Source organism: Truncatella angustata (assembly GCF_020726525.1).
Source record: "Truncatella angustata strain MPI-SDFR-AT-0073 chromosome Unknown BKA67scaffold_4, whole genome shotgun sequence".
Lineage (NCBI taxonomy): Eukaryota > Fungi > Ascomycota > Sordariomycetes > Amphisphaeriales > Sporocadaceae > Truncatella > Truncatella angustata.
The window spans coordinates 421,919-441,367 of NW_025763384.1; the positions used below are offsets into that span (position 1 = coordinate 421,919).

At 52.2% G+C, this 19,449-nt stretch overlaps 5 protein-coding genes and 2 non-coding genes across 7 annotated transcripts; 2 read left to right on the forward strand and 5 right to left on the reverse strand.

Moving 5' to 3' along the window:
• Positions 1–6,544: 6,544 nt before the first annotated feature.
• On the forward strand, positions 6,545–9,547 carry BKA67DRAFT_518020 (uncharacterized protein; the record flags this gene model as incomplete). Its single annotated transcript, XM_046097972.1, has 3 exons — positions 6,545–6,934; positions 7,028–9,180; positions 9,253–9,547. The coding sequence occupies 3 exons, from the start codon at positions 6,545–6,547 to the stop codon at positions 9,545–9,547; spliced, it is 2,838 nt and encodes a 945-aa protein (XP_045958106.1).
• Positions 9,548–10,875: 1,328 nt separating this feature from the next.
• On the reverse strand, positions 10,876–10,950 carry BKA67DRAFT_t103. The gene has a single exon. It is a non-coding gene; the product is annotated as a tRNA-OTHER (tRNA).
• A 759-nt stretch (positions 10,951–11,709) lies between these two features.
• Positions 11,710–11,787, reverse strand: BKA67DRAFT_t102. The gene has a single exon. It is a non-coding gene; the product is annotated as a tRNA-OTHER (tRNA).
• Positions 11,788–12,029: 242 nt separating this feature from the next.
• On the reverse strand, positions 12,030–13,496 carry BKA67DRAFT_261883 (uncharacterized protein). The gene is made up of 5 exons (XM_046095823.1): positions 13,353–13,496; positions 13,106–13,230; positions 12,823–13,001; positions 12,430–12,633; positions 12,030–12,302 (listed from the first exon to the last, which is right to left on the reverse strand). Exons 2-5 carry the CDS (start codon positions 13,146–13,148, stop codon positions 12,069–12,071), a joined length of 660 nt encoding a protein of 219 aa, XP_045958107.1. The 5' UTR covers positions 13,149–13,230; positions 13,353–13,496; the 3' UTR covers positions 12,030–12,068.
• A 227-nt stretch (positions 13,497–13,723) lies between these two features.
• Positions 13,724–15,088, reverse strand: BKA67DRAFT_535188 (uncharacterized protein; the record flags this gene model as incomplete). The annotated part of the gene is made up of 2 exons (XM_046099971.1): positions 13,724–14,928; positions 15,010–15,088. 2 exons carry the CDS (start codon positions 15,086–15,088, stop codon positions 13,724–13,726), a joined length of 1,284 nt encoding a protein of 427 aa, XP_045958108.1.
• A 591-nt stretch (positions 15,089–15,679) lies between these two features.
• On the forward strand, positions 15,680–16,894 carry BKA67DRAFT_261932 (uncharacterized protein). The gene has a single exon (XM_046095825.1). It carries the CDS (start codon positions 15,803–15,805, stop codon positions 16,808–16,810), a length of 1,008 nt encoding a protein of 335 aa, XP_045958109.1. The 5' UTR covers positions 15,680–15,802; the 3' UTR covers positions 16,811–16,894.
• A 385-nt stretch (positions 16,895–17,279) lies between these two features.
• BKA67DRAFT_261930 (Alpha/Beta hydrolase protein) lies at positions 17,280–19,104 on the reverse strand. The gene has a single exon (XM_046095824.1). The coding sequence runs from the start codon at positions 18,945–18,947 to the stop codon at positions 17,352–17,354; it is 1,596 nt and encodes a 531-aa protein (XP_045958110.1). The 5' UTR covers positions 18,948–19,104; the 3' UTR covers positions 17,280–17,351.
• Positions 19,105–19,449: the final 345 nt, after the last annotated feature.

The following is a 19,449-nucleotide window of genomic DNA, read 5'->3' on the forward strand; positions in this document are numbered from 1 at the left end:
GGATGCTGTGGTACTGAGGCAAGGCTCAGTGTAGGTCTAGCCCTCGGCGACTTGTACGATCTCGACTACATTTCGGGCTCCATTTCAAAGATTTGCAAATCTATGTCTGACACGAATCCCCAACATTGACACGTGCTAGTGAGCTTGACGGCCCAAGATAGTTTCCCTTGTGTGGCCGCACCCATTAGTCGACTTCTCACCGAGTAATTCTCCGTTAGGTATTGTCACTTTGTTTCCCAGCGTCGGTGGTAACACAAATTGCGGTCCGCTTATGGAGTGGCTCAAATAGCCGGAGATGCTTCGGATGTGATTGGGTTAGGACTTGCGAGAGTTGACATATGACCCCGGCGAGGTAGCCATCGTAGCCGCGGTTGCTACGTCTCGGCGGTTGCCCGCATGTTGCTTGTACATCAAGAGAACTGGATCCGGGGAACAGCTGAAATAAACCGGCAACGCGATGTTCGGTGAATGCAAGATCGGCAGGGGCGTTTGGACGAGACATAAGGATTGCAGCATATATCGACGGCAGCCCTTGTGTCAATGACGGGTATCGACATAGGGGTGTTGGAACTTGAGAGCTTCAGCGCAATATCTTCGCCAGATCCGACATACCCCACATGCAATTCGAAGCAGCCCAAATCTCGACTCGTGACCCCCACGATGTGACGACGACAGAGGGCCGTCAATATTCAAGCGAGATGCTGTGGCTAGACATCAGGCCCCTTCAAGAGACTTGAGCTCGGCCTGGCTAGACCTTGGACCTGCAAGTCATCTGCAAGGGCCACAGGAAAGATTGAGTATGTCGATAGGGCTAGGAATGCAAGTCTGGGTCGAAGATCGCTCCTGTAATTAGCGAGTGTGGTAGTCTGACGCAAAACATCGTGCAGAAAATCAGGCCGTTAATCGTGTATGCAGGAGGCGAGACCATCATAGGTCCGCGGAAGATTTCCATCCCAGGTTGCTGGATTTGATGGAGGGTTCTGGTACACAGTAGATGGGTCCAGAGGCCTATTGAAGCGACTTGCAGCTGCAATCGAGCTAATGCGGAAAGCCATTACATATGTCGAGATCTTGTGGGGTTGCAAGGAAGTAATCTATTTTAGCTGCTGTCCCAGAAAACTTTTGTGGATAAAACTTCACACGTCAGTCAGTCGCGTTGTTATGATCGTGTTGAGATGACTGTTACGAGGCCCCGAGGACGTGTCATGCCTTATGGCAACCATATATGCTACAAACGGGCTTAAATGGCCGCCGTGATAGCAAGTGTTAATGAACAGCATCATGCAACAATCAGATGATTTCGAGGGCATGCAGGTCCAATCGGGCCATGCCAAGACTTTGCATTGTACAAACCAAAAAAAAAAAAAGCAACTTGATTCTCGCATTGTGTTTCCACAAGTGAGTCAGTCTACAGCCTAATTATGATAACATAATCAGTCTATGCGGCTCAACCTGTTGGGTGGTAAGATTTAAGGGTGACTGTTGAGGTTGTGGATTCGTAGTATATCATCGTGAGCTTCGTAGCGGCTCTTGTAATCCTTTCAGATTGCATTGCGTTGCCAGCATTGACTTAAAGTTAATTATATCCTGGCCACCAAACCCGGTACGGTACATGGCCTGCCCCAGCTCTCTATTTTAAGTAAACGTTTTACCATCTGCATTGCGTTGTGATGATGAAAGCGCTACATCACTTGGCTTGGCAGTGAGCATAGCTAACACCCTTTTCCATCCCCAGACAACCTGTGCTTGCTTTTTGATATCTGCAAGACATATTTGAAAAATTGCATATCAGAGGAAGGCGGCGTTTGAGCACTATAGGTGATGTCCTGCACGGAATGCTAAGCAAGTCATCGTAATGGAAGCTTGGATAATGGCAACCTTACTTCCAGACATTCCGACTGACTTTTTCTTCTCGAGTCAAACCGCAAGTCGCACCAGCCATTCTATTTGCTTTGTCTGATTGATTGAGATGAAAAGCGCTATCCCAAGCCTCATTATAGAGGCGTCATTGCTGCCAGAGCCGATCTGTTTCCAGTGGGGCAGCTGCATTTTTGATGCAAGAAACTGCCTGCCGTACGATTGTAGACATATATCAGGATACGCCGTCCATGTCAACGTCGCCAGCGGTTGCTTATTAAAAATGACACATCACTTATAAAATTGAAGTGATGGATTCAATTTTTCGATGAAACCTTACGGTTGTTTGGTTCGGATTGTTAGACTTCCGCAGCTATCAAGGCTGAACACGTTGGCGACAAGAACAAAAAGCATCGCATTTCCACAGGCATGTATGGTGCACCGTAGGCATGGGTAGCACTTTGTACGCCCTTTAGGCTAAGTATTGTCACCAATGTTAGCAATAACATCCATCCAATGCAATGGGATACTTCTACTATGCCTCAGTCGGTTATCGGTGTGAGATATTTTTCCCTTTTTTTGTCTTCTCTCTTCGTCTCTCGGTGCCTGCTGCGAAGGTTTTTTGCGATGGTGCGCGGATGCCATAAGCCTAAATTGCCATATGCGGTCATACCACGTTTTTCCAAGAGCGTACTTGCCATCACACTGCACTTCCCGCAACCCCAAACAGACGCTGGGTACTGCATATGCGATGAAATTGCCATTCAGCCCTGTAAGACATTTCCTCAATTTCGGTACTTGCATTTGATTCTGGGAACAGGTCCAAGAAGAAACATCACAAGTACCTTAATGTATATTATGCTCAAGGCCGATTTGCCCCATCGATCAATAACATACGCAGTATAGTATAACCGTTGAGCGGACCGTGCCTCGCACTCACCGGATGCAGGGAAAAGAGGATTGAAGATAATTGGTAGGGGTATACGGTCTCCAGTAAGTTGCATAAGCGACTACAAGTTGTCATGTGTACAACAGGCATAATGTGTCTGCGTCGGCACCCAACGCCATGACCTTGGAGTCGTCTCAAGTCTGTGCAAATGTCAAGCCGGTCAATGACGATACCTCGCGGGATTGCTGAATATGCTGGGGTGTATGCTCGCTGCATCTGCACTTCTTGCGGTGTGTCAATATGCGTTGTCCAAAAGATTGCAGCACTGGCGCGCAGACGCGGGGAATTGGGCGGCGAATGTGGAGATGCAACTGGTCTTTCTTGCCAAAAGAAGACGTGACAAAGTACCAGCAGCCAAGATCATTGGCGAAAGCCCGCTGCCACGCCCATGCGAGATATGCTGATCTTGTCTAGACCGGTTGAGATATCTAAGGACAATCTTATCGTGATGGCGTTTAGAGCGGACCGGAGCAAGTTGCAAAATCAAGCGGCAGCCAAGACAGGGTATGCACTCCATAGGCTGGCGGCATTCGGGACGCAAACGCGCAAACATTACAGCTGAGGGAAGTAGTTAATCCCTATCGAACCTCGAGCGACATGTCTGGCTCCAGCCGATCATGAATGCAGGCGAGATTCGGCAAGATGCCATCCGTCTACCACATTAGGCCGCCAACGTTGCAAGGCCATGCTAGCGAAGGGGCACCTTTGTGAGAGGCTCGTCGGCAGGATATTTGCTGCACAACAACAGCATACGGTCCGTCGTTAAAGTTGTGGTTGAGCGCGGCGATGATTGTTCGAGCCGTCGACGCGAATTGCGCGGCAAGTGATGTCAGATGGTGAACACGAACTTTTGCTGCCCACGTTCCCCAGTATTTCTATTGTGGTACGGAGTGCTAGAAAAATGTGCCAGAGGTAGTATTGAAATCAAACGCGGCCAGGCCCACCTGAAGTTCTGCTGAATTAGGAGACTCTTGGCTGATTGGAGCCACCGACAGACTGGGTCAACGACCCATAGCTCCGAGTCTAGAGCACCACAGGTCCATCTTGGCGTCTACATATTGGGGCGCTGATTTCGAGGTTGGCAGGTTGGGGGCTAGGGGGATCGTCGTCGACACGCTCTGGCAACGTATGCAAAATCATGTTACTGGGAAGCACCTGAAAGCATGAGAATCATGTAAACCATGGTTTTACTGTGTCATGTACGTGCCGCGACCATATATTCCCGTTGAGACAAACATACGGAACATGAGAGGTAACTTGGGGCGAGGTGGCTTGCATCCAAATCATCATGAAAACCACGTATTTGCTAACGATACCCAAGTACATACGTGGTAAGAGTAGAGATCGAGCCTAACCGTCCCTATTTTCTCCGTCGCACCGCAGTTTTCGGCAACGGGACCGGCGGCGCTGCTGAATCATACAACAGGTGAAGCCCTGCTTGCCCTGCTCCTGAAAATCACCATTGGGAGGTGAAACTTGTCGAAAGTGTCTAATATCTATTGGTGTATATCGGAAGTACGTGTCAACGTTGTTTGGCCGCAGTTTGACATTCTCAATCGCTAGCCGGTATCTAAATTGTTTATTTATATCCCGGATGAATTCCCCTTCCAACTATGAAAGTCGCCAGAAAGCAAGAAGTTTCGAACTTTGCTTCCACGGTCTCCATCTTTCGCTTTATTGAGCCCGATTATTTGACCCCACCACGATACTTTGAGACGATCCAAGCCACCGTCCGGTATTCATGTACCGAGCCCCTGGTCCACCACGATACTACCACGATACCTGCTGCAGACTCCAAGACTAGGAGCCAGCACCGCTGGTTGAATCTTATGCAAGCTGCTGCAACCACTATCGACGCCAGTAACCTTCTGGCATTGCTGGACGCAAGGCGGTGAACAGGCATAAAGCCGTTTGGCTGTTGCTCCCGGCCTAGGTAAGCGACCTGCTGAGTCTGTGACAAACCACGAGCCGTCATTCGACAGCTAGATCACACTCTCAGACATTGGAGTAATGCAAGTCCAAAGCTCACTGTCACGTTTGCTTTATGAGTTCCGTCACTGTATCGTCGTGACTCTTGTATGCATCACTGTACTTGTATGCGGCCAGTCTCACGTCCAATTGAGTCCAGCGTGTATAGACGGAACAGCAAGAAACAGCATTTGTTTTTTTCGCAATGAATTACTTATTGTGCGGTCACTAATGTTGGAGAGCAGCATCTTGGATTGCGCGTGATCAGCTGTTTTGGAGCAATGTGCTTTTGCTGGCAAGTCAGTTGTGCATTTTCAAAGATCCAGGCCTTGTTGATCTTCACCTCGAGTCTCTCCTGGGTAATGTTGCCAAACTGCCTAGCCTAAGCTCATCTCACCTGAAAACCATCACAGGCGACTCTTGAACATAGCGGACGGGGGCTTTTTTTTTTTTTTTTTTTTTTTTTTTTTTTTTTTTGGGCTCAGCGCACTCGTCAGAACTAAGCACAAGTACTCCAACTCGGGTACCATTTGCGAAGTACCTTGACCTTACTTGCCTACCAACAGATCAACCCACTCCATCAAAACAATACAATACAATACAACAGAATACATCACATCATTTGCAGAAGCTGGTAAAGACGCGGCTGCAGGTCGGATGTCCCGCGCTTCTCTCATACATCGGCATCTACTATCTTTCTGTCACACCCAAAAAACCCTCGATCGGAATCTATTTTTTTTTTCTTTCCTCCTGGCACGACATTGGCTCGTTCGCTGAACCTCGATTGACGAACTGGACTTCCTGGAGGTACGGGTTACTCTTTACGGTTGGTTAGGCCGGGCACTTTTCAAAGAGAACCCCAGTTCAATTGATCAACCTCTACCATAAAGGAAAGCTCCATTCCGCCCTTTTGCTAGATTTCGTCCTATTCTAGTCTGATTTTACTCTGCTCTCGTCGTCTGTTTGTGTCCACCGCCTGACACACTTGCACCTCGGAAGATCAGCATCTCTCTGCCTTGACACGCTTGTGTGCTTATGCTTGCGCTTGCGCTTGCGCTCTTGTACCTCCGATCCTGCTTGAAGTTGGGTCACCGGCCGTCTCAGCTCATCAGAGTCCGTCCGCCAAAGTCGCCGTGACGCTTGATTACCGTGGTAGCCAGCCGCTAGGTCCCCTATCCCTGCTGGTGAGTGAGGCACTGCCCTTTGTTTAGACTCGAGTCAGTCATGGATGTTCAGCGCAGTCCAGTGACTTTCGCCACTAACACCGTCTGATGACCTGCCCCACCAGTCCCTCTAGACCCCCCCCAACCGGGATTTCTTCTGGTCCTGACCCGAGAGTGGCAGAGTTAACCCTTTGGTTGTTCAGATTGGCTTTGGATCCTGATCTGGTGAGGTCAAGCATCTGGGAGGGTTGTCAGATTTGACCAGTCAAGACTTTGGAGGCCAAGACTAGAGCAGACAGACGAGGTTCGCCGCTGCAGGAACAGAGGTAATAGATCTATCTATCTATCCATCCGTCAATCGCGTGAGTGACATCAGTGCACTCTGCGATGGAAATGTGCAGACACGCCTACACCATTATATAACAGGTCAGTTTTTGGTACCCGCTCGCCACCACTACTACAGCACAACTGCTACATTGCATTACATTACACTACACCACAGCACGACCTGCAGCATTCCATTTCCGATCCCCCTCTTTGGCTGGCCATGGCATTCGTCCTGTTCGTTCTGGTTCTGTTCTGACCGTAACTCATTCACAGCAACGCTATGGAACTTCCCTTCGTGGTGAGCCCGGAGGAAGAACCTTTGGAGACTTTTCGCAATGCATTGCAATATGCATACCCGGGTGTCCTTCTCTTCGCTTTCATCGTAGTTGGCGCCACCGACAGCGTTATCACCGCCCTCCGCAGAGACGACGTAGTGGTTCCTTCTGTAACAGGACCCGGCGGGAAGCCCTTGCCAGTGACGAAGCGCAGAAGGGAATTTGAAGACGAAGACGAAGAACGATATAGCCCAGCATGCAAGGCCTTCTTTCGATGTTGCATGATGCTGGCAACCTTCACCTTCTTCTGCGCCGGCGCCAACGTTGCTGTACGAGCTCTGTACAACCGCACAGCGTCCGGAGGGCATGGGTGGTGGTGCGGAGAGCCAAAGACAGTAAGTTTACCTTGTACTTTATACCTCTCTCTACCTTGTCCGGGCCCCGAACTTTAATACTGTTTAAGCCGACCAATTGGCTAACACCCGCAGGTTTTCATCGTGGGGTCTGCATTTCTATACCTCTATGTCACCGTCACGCTTTTCGACTGGATCTCAGCCCCGTGTCTCGTACACATTGTTCTCTGGTGCATCGCGTTTCTCGGCGATCTCATGATTGTAGTTTCCGATGTTGTCATCCTCACCAGGCCGCACAATGTCTTAGTAAACCTTGAGGATAACATGTATATGGTTGTAGGAGGAACTAACATATGGGACAATGTTGATCTGAGTCTCTCTGGTCTCCGTCTCGCTCTTCTCGCCGGTATGATTACCGTCTACTATGCTATTGCGTGGTTGCGAACGCAAGTCAATCGTGCCGGGCTGGAAGACTCTTATCCCTCTGACGCGGATGAGACAACGCCTCTTGTGAATGGCAATCACAACGGCTACCTTTCAAACGGGCATTCCAGAAATGGAGCGGCCCACAGTACTAATGGTACCATCGAGGGCTCCTCTGCACCTACCGTTGACGAAGAAGCAACCTTTTACCGCCCAGAAAAGTTACCACACACAACCTGGGTCGAATATCTCAGGGGATACTCAGTCTTCTTTCCATACATGTGGCCTGCCAAGAAGCTTCGACTTCAGGTCATTGTTGTTGTCTGCTTTATCCTCCTAATCCTCCAGCGGGTTTTCTTCGTCATGGTTCCGGCGCAGTTGAAAGAAGTCACAGATGAGCTATCTGGGGATAGACATCCTGGAGAACAGCTGAAGATGCCTTGGGTCTCGGTTGGACTCCTGATCCTGTATAAGTTGCTGCAGGGGCCTTCCGGACTGCTCGGCTCTATCAGATCGCTTATCTGGATACCTGTCTCACAGCATGCTTATCGTGCACTGACTACGTCGGCGTTTGAGCACGTTCATTCACTCAGTTTGGACTTTCATCTGGGAAAAAGGACCGGCGAGGTACTCTCTGCCCTCAACAAAGGGTCATCGGTAAACTCGTTCCTTGAGCAAGTGACGTTCCAGGTGTTCCCAATGCTCATCGACTTGTTCTTGGCAGTCGGCTATTTCTTCTGGAAGTTCGACGCGACATATGCAGTCCTCGTCTGCATCATCACTTTCTATTATCTTTTCCTGACAATCCGCATGGCACAAAGCACAGCTGATCAGAGGAGACTAATGTCGAATGCTGATCGCGAGGAAGAGGCTGTCAAGAACGATTCGATTATCTCATATGAGACAGTCAAGTACTTCAACGCAGAAGATTTCGAATTCAAACGTTACAGACAAGCAATCAAGAACTACCAGGCTGCTGAAGCAAAGGTTACCTGGAGCATCTCGACCATGAGCATTTGCCAGTCTCTGGTGTTCATGACTGGTATGCTCGTCGCCATGATGTTAGGTGCTTACCAAGTTAGCACAGGCACGCGAACTGTGGGTGACTTTGTGGCCCTCATGACGTACCTAAACCAGCTTCAAGGGCCTTTGAACTTCTTCGGCACGTTCTATAGGACGGTTCAACAATCAATGATTTCAGGTGAGCGCCTCTTGGAGCTGTTCAAGCAACGACCGACAGTTGTGGATCGACCTGGCGCCAAAGCAGTGACAAAGTGTGACGGTGCCATTGAGTTCTCAAAAGTGCAGTTCTCGTATGACCCTCGTCGTCCGGCATTACGCGACCTGAGCTTCGAATGCCAGCCAGGCACCACAACCGCTCTTGTTGGAGAATCCGGTGGTGGCAAGTCAACACTCTTCAGACTGCTGTACCGCTACTTTAATAGCACGGGCGGCGTCATCAAAATTGATGGTCAAGACATCAAGGACGTGACTATCGACTCGGTCCGACGCCATATAGGAGTTGTCCCGCAAGATACCATCTTGTTCAACGACACGCTGATGTACAATCTGCGTTACGCCAATCAAGATGCCACGGAGGAAGACATCATTGCAGCGTGTGAAGCTGCTAGTATCCACGAGCGAATCATGTCATTTCCCGATGGATACTATACCAAAGTCGGCGAGCGCGGCCTGCGACTAAGTGGCGGTGAGAAACAGCGTGTCGCAATTGCACGAACGTTACTCAAAAATCCCAAAATCATCATGTTGGACGAGGCGACATCGGCCCTCGACACCCAGACAGAGCAAGAGATCCAGTCTCGGCTTGCGAAGATTGGGAAGGGCCGTACGTTGCTCATCATTGCGTAAGTTCTGATCCCTTGCTTCATGCATCCCACAACGCTATGGCTCTGTGCATATCCACTAACTTGAAATAGCCATCGCCTTTCCACTATCACACACGCCGACCAAATATTGGTTCTTAAGAACGGCCGCATCATGGAACAGGGCAACCACGAATCACTTCTCGAGAGAGAGGGCGGAATCTATGCCAAGATGTGGAGCAAACAAGCCAAAGCCCAGAGAGCCGCACAGGACCTCTTTGCGGCCCAGCACAGAGCTGAAAAATACATGCGCAAGGCTTCACTTAACGGCAGCGGTCCTGACGACGACTCGAGCAGCTCCTCCGACGAGTCCACACGCAATGGCCAACACCGGCAGCAGGACGAATAAGTGAAGAGACATGCTTATCTCCGCCCTAAACTGCACACAAACCCACTTAAAAATCGCGAAGTCACTAATCGTAATAGCCCTTTCGAATCTTTCGACTTGGTGAAAATAATTGTTACATATATACTGCTTTCTTGTTTCGAGTTCTGCACGTCCAAATAGACGTCTTCTAATGTTATAAGCATCAGTGCGGCGTTGGAGGCTGGCATATATAAAACGGAATCACCGGTGATTTGGTTCCGGACGGTTGCATTGCACTGATTTTGACATGTGCGCATGATACCAAAGAAGTCGGTTCATTTTTATCAAAGACTTTCTTCGCATTTTCGCGCGAGGCAGCCATACTGGATCCGAGGATCTGGAGGATCAGGATCGGTCCAGGTTTGGTAGATGGCGGGCATTGAAACAGAAGGACCACTGTTGCTTTCCCTATTTTCTGCTTCTCTTGGTTGTTTCGGTCTGTTGATCTGTCTGATGAGCTTTAGCTTTTGTGTTGTCCGACGCCTTCTGCTCCGCTAAGAGAAGCAGCAGTGGGGGCCCTTGATGAACGATATGAATCGCGTTAATGAGAGACGAAGCGATTGAGGAATGATGAAGTGGACATGTTTATGGCTTGAATAGAGTTATATGGTGTCAGTCACCAGCAGCAGTACAAGTGAAATGGAACAGCATCATGGGGAGAGAAAGAAAAAAAAATTTAAATTTTTACCAGCTCGAAAAAGTAACTACTCAATGTTTACATGGACATATCGACTTTTCTGCTTGATCATACTGGTGGGCCTTTGGGAATGTCCCACTTCCAGTTTCATCTAAACCGGAGTGCCAGCCAATCATGCATAAAGGCAGTCTCCTCTTTCGGGTGCATTGGTGCCATTATACACCTGCTAGCTCCGTTTGTTGTTTTCTTCGTTCCTAATTTTGGGTGTGGAGAAATTTGATGGCCTATTTGCATCCGCACTTGTAGGGCTGCTCGGTGGACAGCCAAGTGATGAGGTAGATCACATTCTTGTTGATCATGGTGTTGCATGACATTCTGTATAGGGTACCACTGCTAGTAGAAACCAAGTCAACTTGGGAGCGTTCGCAAAGCAGCTACATCCTGTGAATGTGGGAATATTGAGCATACCTACTCGGAGACAACTGTAGGTTTTTGCGTGCTGACTAGTGCGTGCCTGTCCTTTGTGGCTGTAGAAGGGAGCGTGTCGCACGAGCAGAGTCGCATGTCCTCTGTTCCATCGTCATGGTTCGTTCCGATGATCAGGACGACCCTGTTAATGCTGATGTCTGTTTGTGCAAGATCTAGTTTATCATCCGACAGCACAAAAGTCAGAGGGCCAGGGTCGGGTTTGAACCAACGTATATTCTTCCTAAACGTAAGAGTGCTTTGACCGCTAAGCTACCTGGCCATGTGTCCGCTTTCTTGACCTGAGGCTGCCCTGTTGCGGTATATGTGTGATTCAGGTCTGTCCGTAACGGGTCTGCATGTTGCCTTGCGGCTCTATGTCGGGTGAGGCATACGCGACAAATGGGGGGGGGGGGGGGTTCTGCATCTACGTCCAGGTCTGAAAACTGGGAAGGAAGCACCGATGGATCTGCTGGTAGTGAGATAGAGTATGTGGAAACCGGAGGAAAAAGAAATCCCTAAAAACGAACTGTGATTCGTCCCATCTTGCTGGATTACGTGTCCCCCTAGATTTAGAGAAGTAACTACCCGTTGAAAAGGAGCCGTAGCAGTTAAGTAACCGTGAACGCCCTCCTCAAGAGCTGCGCCTTACTCTGGGTGTTGCAATCTCGACTATATGTATCGTGTCTATCTGTTGATAAGTGTGTATGCAGGTTCCTGGCTGTCATTTCGGGGGTGGGGGGGGGGGGGGGGGGGGGGGGGGGGGGGGGACAACGCAGTCAGGCAATACTTTCCTACCTGGCGTCCTGCAACAAACGTGCCATAAAATTCGCTAACTTTGGGTAAATGGTTGGGATATCCAATGATGGGCAAGATTATGTTAGGCAACTTTTAACACATTGAAATAGATATACTATAGCATGACACAGCTGAGAAATGGCCACTCCGCCCTGTTGATAATCACCAGGGACTGTCATACAGAATTATGGCTAGATGTCTAGAAGTAGGCCATACGAAGTGCTAAGAAGAAAAATTAAAAGTTTGGCCAAGGTTGGGTTTGAACCAACGTATTCTGTTTTCTTGATATAACGTATGCTTTATCCAGCTAAGCTACCTGGCCTGCTTCCATATGTCAATGCTTTGTTCTCTAAATCGCTTGGTACTGTTATCTTCGGCTGCCCATGGGGAAGTTTTTCTTCTTCTTCTTCTTTTTTTGGCATGCAGGTTTCCGATGTCAGAGCTTTTTTGACGAAGCGACACATCAATATCGGAGCTCCCTATTGCATTCCAATTCCCGAATGTCAAGATATCCTCCTACAATAGTAATTCGTGCGAAAGCACCCACGGCGTCAGGGCTAAAAACCACAGGGTACCCTAGGAAGCACAGAGGCCCCGTCCTACTCAAGCGCCACCGCCCGACTTCTCCTTTTCCTGCGCGGCTTTCTTGTACTCCAGCCAGTCGTCCGCCCGCGGGTAGGCGCCGTCCGGGACGGGCACGCCCAAGAACTCGCACAGCGGGCCCCAGCCGCTGCCGGTCTCGTACTCGAGGAACCGGCGCCCCGCGGCGGCCCCGCGCACGAGGGCGTTCTGCCTGCGGTACGCCTCTCTCCCGTATGCCTCGAAGTCGTCATTCCACTAACCCGGCCTCCCGCGAATCAGCCAACTTCTCTACTTGGCTCTTACACTTCCCCCACCCCCTTTTCACCAAAGAGGACGAAACGCCCCCGAGAGGAGGGGAGAGGATAAACAGGAACGAACTTACGCAGTGCCGGTGGTACTTGGCGGCCAGGGGCGCCATGGGGCTCGGGTTGGGGTCGGGCGCGCTGCGGAAGTGGTGGACCAGCGTGGCCAGCATGCTGGCGCGCCACGCGTCCTCATCGGCGCGGACGGTGAGGATGACGGCGGCCTCGGGGTAGGCCCTGATGAGCTCCGCCGGGAAGATGGCCGCCGGGTAGTCGGCGATGCCCTAAGAATGACTTGGGTTGGAATGACAGGACGTAAGAAGAAAGGAAAATAGGAAAGGAAAAGAAAAGGAAAATTAGGGAAAAAAAAAACCCCCCCTGGTGGGCTCCCCGATGTTCTGTCCACTAGTCTAAGAGAAACCTGGAATTGGTGGGGGCGGTAGTGAGATGGGGGGTTTGATCTGATATATTACCTCGAAGTCGCCCAGGATGCTGTCGAATTCCTCGCGGTCGAGGACGGGGTTTCCCTCCTTTTCCGGCTCGTATTTCGCCTCGATGGCTGAGATCCAGAAGGCCTGGTGCTTGTTCTTGGCCACCTCGCGCATGTGGTAAATAGGTGAGATGCCGAGCTGGATCAACGCGTCCGCGATAGCTGGTGGGGGAAACTCGGTCAGCAAAAAGTTTCTTCTTGTTTATCTTGGTACTGGGTATATATATCTATATATATATTGTGTTGCCGCCATTTGGCTCACTGACATTGTGTCCCCGTGCGGGGCATTCCTAGGACTAGGACCTTCATTTTGGATCTGTATCGCGAAATGACCTCTTTTCCGCCCGAGCATCGAGACAACAGTCTTGAACCATCCGTTTTATATTAGATACTATCCGGCGTACAATCAGTACTAGGCGTCATGTCACGATGGACTGAGTCACGAGGCAGTGATCGGGGTCCCGGATGTCTCCGACCTTATCCTTGCCGCCATGGCTCGAGTAGGCAACTCACGTTCGAATGGCAGAAAACAGATCGGCCACAAGCTGGGCACGACATGCTTCGATACGCAAACTTCGCCTTGGGATACGGTGGTTCCAGCTGTGCTTATTCGCGCATAGCTAGGTATAAGCCTAATCGGTTTTGTGTAATCCTTGCATGGACTCGTGGGGTGGTCGTTTGGGTCAGCTTTTCATACCGCCCTTTTCCTATCCGTCAATGCATGACGATATTCAGTGAGATTCGGAGGCACGCTTTTCGGGGTAGAAGGTTGCAATCAATGGAAAATGAGGAAACAGAGATAATATCAGATAGTCGTAACCAGAACACAGTCTATTTGCTTTACTCCCTTTGGCATAGCCCTTATGATACATGATTCTTATCGATTACAGCACGAGTCTACCAGGATCATTCTCGAGGACCAGCTTTAGCCTGGCCAAGAATGCCTGTGCCCTCTTTTCCTCACTTGGCGATACGGTAAGGCTGAAGGAGTTGGCACCTCTGGAGATGCCAGGCACTCCCAATGAGGCGGCTGGCTTAGGGGCGCTCTTCTTGGGCTTGGGGGCTAAGAAGTCGATGATATCCACCTTGCTGGGCTTGGGCTTGGGCGCAACGCCAGTAAAGGAAGAAGGCCCAAGAGCTGTGACTTGCGGGATATAGAAGCCGCGGGAGACCTTGCGATCGACCTTGTTGAGCCCGAGGACTTGGTTGAACAGCTCATCAGCAGAGGGCTTGTAGTTGGACGGTAGCGGCAGTTCATCATTGGCAAGCTCGGCGGCGCGGGAGATGAAAGTGGAGATGGGCAAAAAGGTGCCAAGGGTAGCCTCGACCTTGTCCTGAATCTCAATGACGGCTTCCAGGGAGACAGGGACCGCAACGAGAACGTCCTTGGGAACAACAACCTCGGGCGCCGCGGCCTTGGCTGGCTTGGGAGCAGCAGGCTTGGCAATCTTGATGTTGCTCAAATCCAGGTGGGAGTTGTGGTCGAATCGCTTCTTGATGTCGGCGGGCCTGGACTCGGTGGCCATGCCCAGGTAAGCGAGCACATCGCCCTTGAGGAGACGTCCCTGAGGACCTGTAGGGGTAATCTCGCCGATGGCGGCCGCGTCCAGCTTGTGCTCCTTGACCAGGTGCTCTACTGAAGGATACAGAGGGTACTTCTGGGGTGGCGCCTTGCCGCCGGACTTGTTCCTCTTGCTGGGGTCGGCGGCCTTCTTCTGAGGAGCAGACTCGCTGGGCTGCGCAGATGCCTCGTCCTTCTTGGCCTCCTTGGGTGCGGCTCTTGACCCGTCTGCGGGGATCTCGAGGGTGCTGATATCATCGCCGGGCTCTGCGATAACTCCGATGCGTGTGCCGACCTGGACGGCCTTGCTGCCATCTGCTGCGAAGATCTTCATCATGATACCATCGTCTTGCGCCTCGACGTCCATGGAAGCCTTGTCGGTTTCGATTTCGAGCAGAACATCGCCGGCTATGAACTCGTCTCCCTCCTTGACCTTCCAGGTGGCGATGTTGCCTTCAGTCATGGTCGGCGACAATGCGGGCATGGTGAAGTTCTGGGCTGCTCGCGATGCAGCGGAAGTCCGTAGACCTTGATGGCGGCACTACATTTAGTGGGTGTCCCAAGACGAGTAGATGGATAGGATGGAATACGGGTTGGATCAATGCATACCTCTGGTCGCAGCATCTTGAGCAACTCTGCGGCTCGTCAGCCGAGCAGACAGACGACAGGCCGTGGCAAAGGAAGCCATTGTTTGGGGCCAAGTGGGAGATAAGAGATGAAGCTCAATTGAGCTTTTTTTACTTTGTTTTATTTTAGGCGTTGAGATGCTGCTTCACTTGCTAACTAGAAGGGCGACTCGCTAGTCTAGCTTCAAAATGCTCCCCTTGCCTGCGACTGAGTGGGCTTTGGCTTTGGCTTTGGCTTTGGTCTTGGCTGGGTCTCAACCTCTCCAATCCTTTCCGTGTGCCTTTTGGTTGGGGTCCGATCTTCTCCGGGCATTTGCTTTCAATCGGACCTTCGTGGAGGGGGGGGGCGCCATTTCTGTCATTGTAATAGTGAATAATAATAACTAAAGTAAGCCTTATTATTAACGGCTGTTCGCTGGGCTAGTAAAAGACAACCACAGACGCCTTGGCCCAGGAGCTCGGGCCCAGAGCACAAAGCCGCGATCCCCTGTAAAGTCTAGCGCGCTGGTGTATTTCCACCGAACCAATTGACAGGGTCGCACCAGCTAGTTACGATTGGCCCTGTAACTTATGCTTGTGCACTGCACTGTTAATCCGTACTTCGCGATAATTCTTTCCAGCTTCAGGGAGCTTCAGGAAGCCTTCTTTGGGCCCGTCTCGAATTAAGAGCCCTGCGATTTGCAGCCAAGCGCAGCCATTGCAACTTTCCAATTCACCAATCGACCCGGAGCTCTTGCGCACCTGCGAGTCTGCGTGTAGCAACTTTGTCAGTCACAATGGCAAACCCAGCATCAAAATGTCGCGGTTTCACCCACCCAGTCATCCTTCTGATCAGGAGTTCTCTTCCGCCCACAGCCCGGCCGAATGTCTCCAAATCTGGCACATCACCATGTCTGCGATTGCAACAGTCATCCCGTTTCTTCGCCAGCGGGATGCGCCCGAGCAAGAAGACCGTGACAAATTCGAAACCCCTCCCCGTCGTAAAAACCACAGCCAAAGCCGCAGCGCCCTCCACCCGTCCCGCCGCATCCTCCTCATATGCACAAGCATTGGCTCAAAGACCAGGTGGCGCTGTACTCTATGAAGGAGCCGGCCAGAGAGCCTTCATAGCCTCTAGCTATATGGCCGGCTTTACCTGTATAGGTGGTGCCGCCCTGAACACCATCTTCAACGTCTACAATGTCCCTCCAGGAGTGCCCGAGTGGACCGCCTACGCCTTTGGCTCCGTCGGTCTGATGCTGGCCATCCTTGGTATGAACTTCGTCCTGAAGCCCGCCAACATTGTGCGCAGGATTACCTTGCTACCCGCCGTCGCCGCCGCCCCCAAGACAAAAGGCGGCTATGTCCCACCGGCGAAACTACAGGTCGAGGTCCTCTACCGAAGACTCAATCCCATCCCCGGCCTCCCGCTGAAGAAACAGATAGTCGAGCCTCGGGATATAGTCCTCAAGTCCAGGATGTATAATCCTAGACCATTCGGCTCCCAACCTGGACCCACCTTGTCCCAGGAATGGATTCAACACAAGAAAGCCAAGTCGGGCTACGACAAGGAACACCTCATGACTGCACCCATCCGCGATGCCGGCTGGATCTTCTCGGGTTTCTTCGCTGCTGTACGGCGAGGTCTCACCGGAGAAGGATTTGCGCCCATCGAGGTCAAGGGACAAATGCTCAAGCTTGACATCTCGAACGGCTATATTTTAGAGGAGGGCAAGGCCATGGATAGGGTCTTGAGAATTGAGGAGGAGCAGGACAGCAGGCCCTCCATGCTCTTCAAGTCCTGATGGGGAGGAGCGACTGCTCTGGTCAACTGTATTCCTATGTGTACTTATACATGTACATCGGCAGACCTTGTCAGCATGCCTATCCTGCTGAGATCATCCGACGACGTCTACCGCTGACCCACGGCCAAGGACGGAGCCGGGTTGTGAATTTTTTACATCGCTTATTGACATGGGACCAGTGCTGATGATACACGTGCTTCATAACCGGCATTTCAAGCCACCATCTGCTCCGGCAGGTCAATCTTCGTGTGTTCTACAAAGTGTGCTGCTGATGGTACTCCCTGGAAATTATGCGGGAAACTGGTTTTCTTCTGTGCAACAAAAGAGCCGCACGAGGAGACATGTTCCATTATTGGCTCCAAGTTTCTGGATTCCCTTCGCCCGCAGCATTGTTTAATTAAGTACCTGATCTACATGTTGAAAATTATCATTACGCCAAGCCATCGCTTGTGGCTTCGTTCCCATATCACCAAACACCCGGTCCATTAAACCGGGAGTCGATGTCCTCTTCTTCCTGATCTACAGAGCCACAGAGCCGAGCTCAGGAGGGCTTCCAATCATACGCCACGGCACCAGTACAGGCGCCGTCCACGGCTGCGGACTGGATCGTCTTCTCCACCACGCCACCCGCAGCGAACCGCTTCATGGTACCCTTTAGGACCAGATTGTCCGGCGCCCAGCCCAGCCGCTCCAGCCCGTTCTCGGCATCCTTGAGGAACGCGAGGACGTAGTCCTGCATCCTCTGCGACACCCGCGCCTCCAGCTCCGTCGAGCCCCCGTGCAGGTCGTACGTGCCGAACACGGGCGGGATGTCGGACGCGTGGTAGGCGCCCAGCCACTGGTACGGCGAGACGTTGCTGAAGTTGCCCGCGTACTGGTAGCGGTACGTGGTGAGGTTGTTGTAGACGCGCACGTTCTTGCCGTAGAAGGCCGGGCACACGAACTGGAACAGCGTCAGCCGGTTCGTCGTGGCCTGGTCCGGCCCCGCGACCAGGTCCCCGGCCGGGTACGTCGTCAGCGAGGCGTCCTCGTTGGCCGTCGTGCTGAGCAGGGCCGGGATCCGGGCGATCTTGCCCGCCTTGGCCTGCGTCGTGTAGTTGGCGAACACGGTCCGCTCGTCCACCGTCGGCCGGAAGAGGAGCGCCGGCTCCGTCCCGTTGTCGCCGTACTGGCCCACGAAGTTGCTGATCAGGTTCGCCGGCACCTGCTGCATGCACTCGAGCTCCGCGTCCGACTGGTCCGCCGGGAAGTCGCACCCCAGGCTCCTGGCCACGAAGGTGAAGTTGGTCTGCAGGGCGTTGTCGCCGCGCGGGAACTGCCGCAGCGCGTTGCCGGACTGCAGGAACAGGGCCGACGCCAGCGGGTCGTCCGGGTACGCGAACCCGAGGATGTCGGCCGCCACGGCGCCCGCGGACTGGCCCCAGAGCGTGATGCGCGCCGGGTCGCCCCCGAACGCCGCGATGTTGGCGTACACCCACTCGAGCGCCAGCCGCGCGTCCAGGAACCCCAGGTTCTGCTCCGAGAGCCCCGCCGCGTTCGGGAACCCGAAGATGTTCACCCGCCAGTTCACCGACACCACGATGTGCTGCTGGCTCCGGCTCACCCACTGCTGCGGCTTCAGGTACGGCGAATCCACGCCGCCCTGCACAAAGGCACCGCCGTGGATGAAGAATGCCACGGGGAGGAGTGACTTACCGGAGGCGCCTGCGGAAGAAGAAGAAGCAGCAGCGCCTAGCGGAGTCCATATCGCAAGACCTAGACAGTCCTCCGCCGACGTCTGCGCGACCGTGCCGGCATAACGCGACTGCCCGTCCGTGTCGATGCCGTAGTCCGTCAGGTTGGTGCTCCAGAGCGAGAGCGTCGTGGGCAGGTACTGCGGACAGTTGGCCGGGTACCGATAGCTGTAGTGGCGTCTTCGCGAGGCCGGGAGCGCGACGGGCGGCTTCCAGCGGAGCTTACCCACGGGGGGCTCCGCGAATGGAATGTTGCGAAAGGCCCTGACGTTGGGGAAGGCGGGCTCTATGAGGCCCGTGTATATCCCCGTGGACGCCGTGACGGTCAGAGAGTCGGAGGCCTGGCTGCCAACTGTGGCAAGTCCTAGCAGGAGCGACCACAGTGTCCCGGGGCTTGGCCTCATGGTTATTTGTTTCTCGTGGTGTGTTGGCCTTCCTAAGTCGTTATGGATTGTGTGTAACTAACTTGACATGCCGAGGACTCAGTTCTGTCTAGTTGGGAGCAAAAGAGGAAGGAGAACGTCCGAGGGCATTATATCACATGAATTTCCCTGCCCATATGCTTGATATCACACCCATATCTGGATACGACCCAACAACAATATCATCTACCTTGTCCCTTTTTTCACTTACACGCGCTATACAACGATTAAATCAACGGTGACGAGCCTTGCCTGCCACTTGGCGTCATCTTGATTTTCTTGGCACAACTGCCGAATCACCTTCCTATTATGTTTGTATATACTACGATCTGGACGAATTGTACGCCATTCACTTGGCCGAGTCCCCGCATTTCTAGCCACATGGCTGTATGCTCTGGGAGCCTCGTCATCTGATAATCCCTGACGTCTATAGTCGGGACGGACAGGGACAGGTGCAGTCTTGAAGGTGTGTCAGGCTCTTTGC

Bases quoted from the DNA above. Each gene is read 5' to 3' on its own strand.
- BKA67DRAFT_261883 (XM_046095823.1), bottom strand. From the start codon at position 13,148: ATGAAGGTCCTAGTCCTAGGAATGCCCCGCACGGGGACACAAT. The intron at 13,002-13,105 runs GTCAGTGAGCCA...TTCCCCCACCAG, and splicing joins GCCCCGCACGGGGACACAAT to CTATCGCGGACGCGTTGATC. The intron at 12,634-12,822 runs GTAATATATCAG...AGTCATTCTTAG, and splicing joins GCATCCTGGGCGACTTCGAG to GGCATCGCCGACTACCCGGC.
- BKA67DRAFT_261932 (XM_046095825.1), top strand. From the start codon at position 15,803: ATGGCAAACCCAGCATCAAAATGTCGCGGTTTCACCCACCCAGTCATC.
- BKA67DRAFT_261930 (XM_046095824.1), bottom strand. From the start codon at position 18,947: ATGAGGCCAAGCCCCGGGACACTGTGGTCGCTCCTGCTAGGACTTGCC.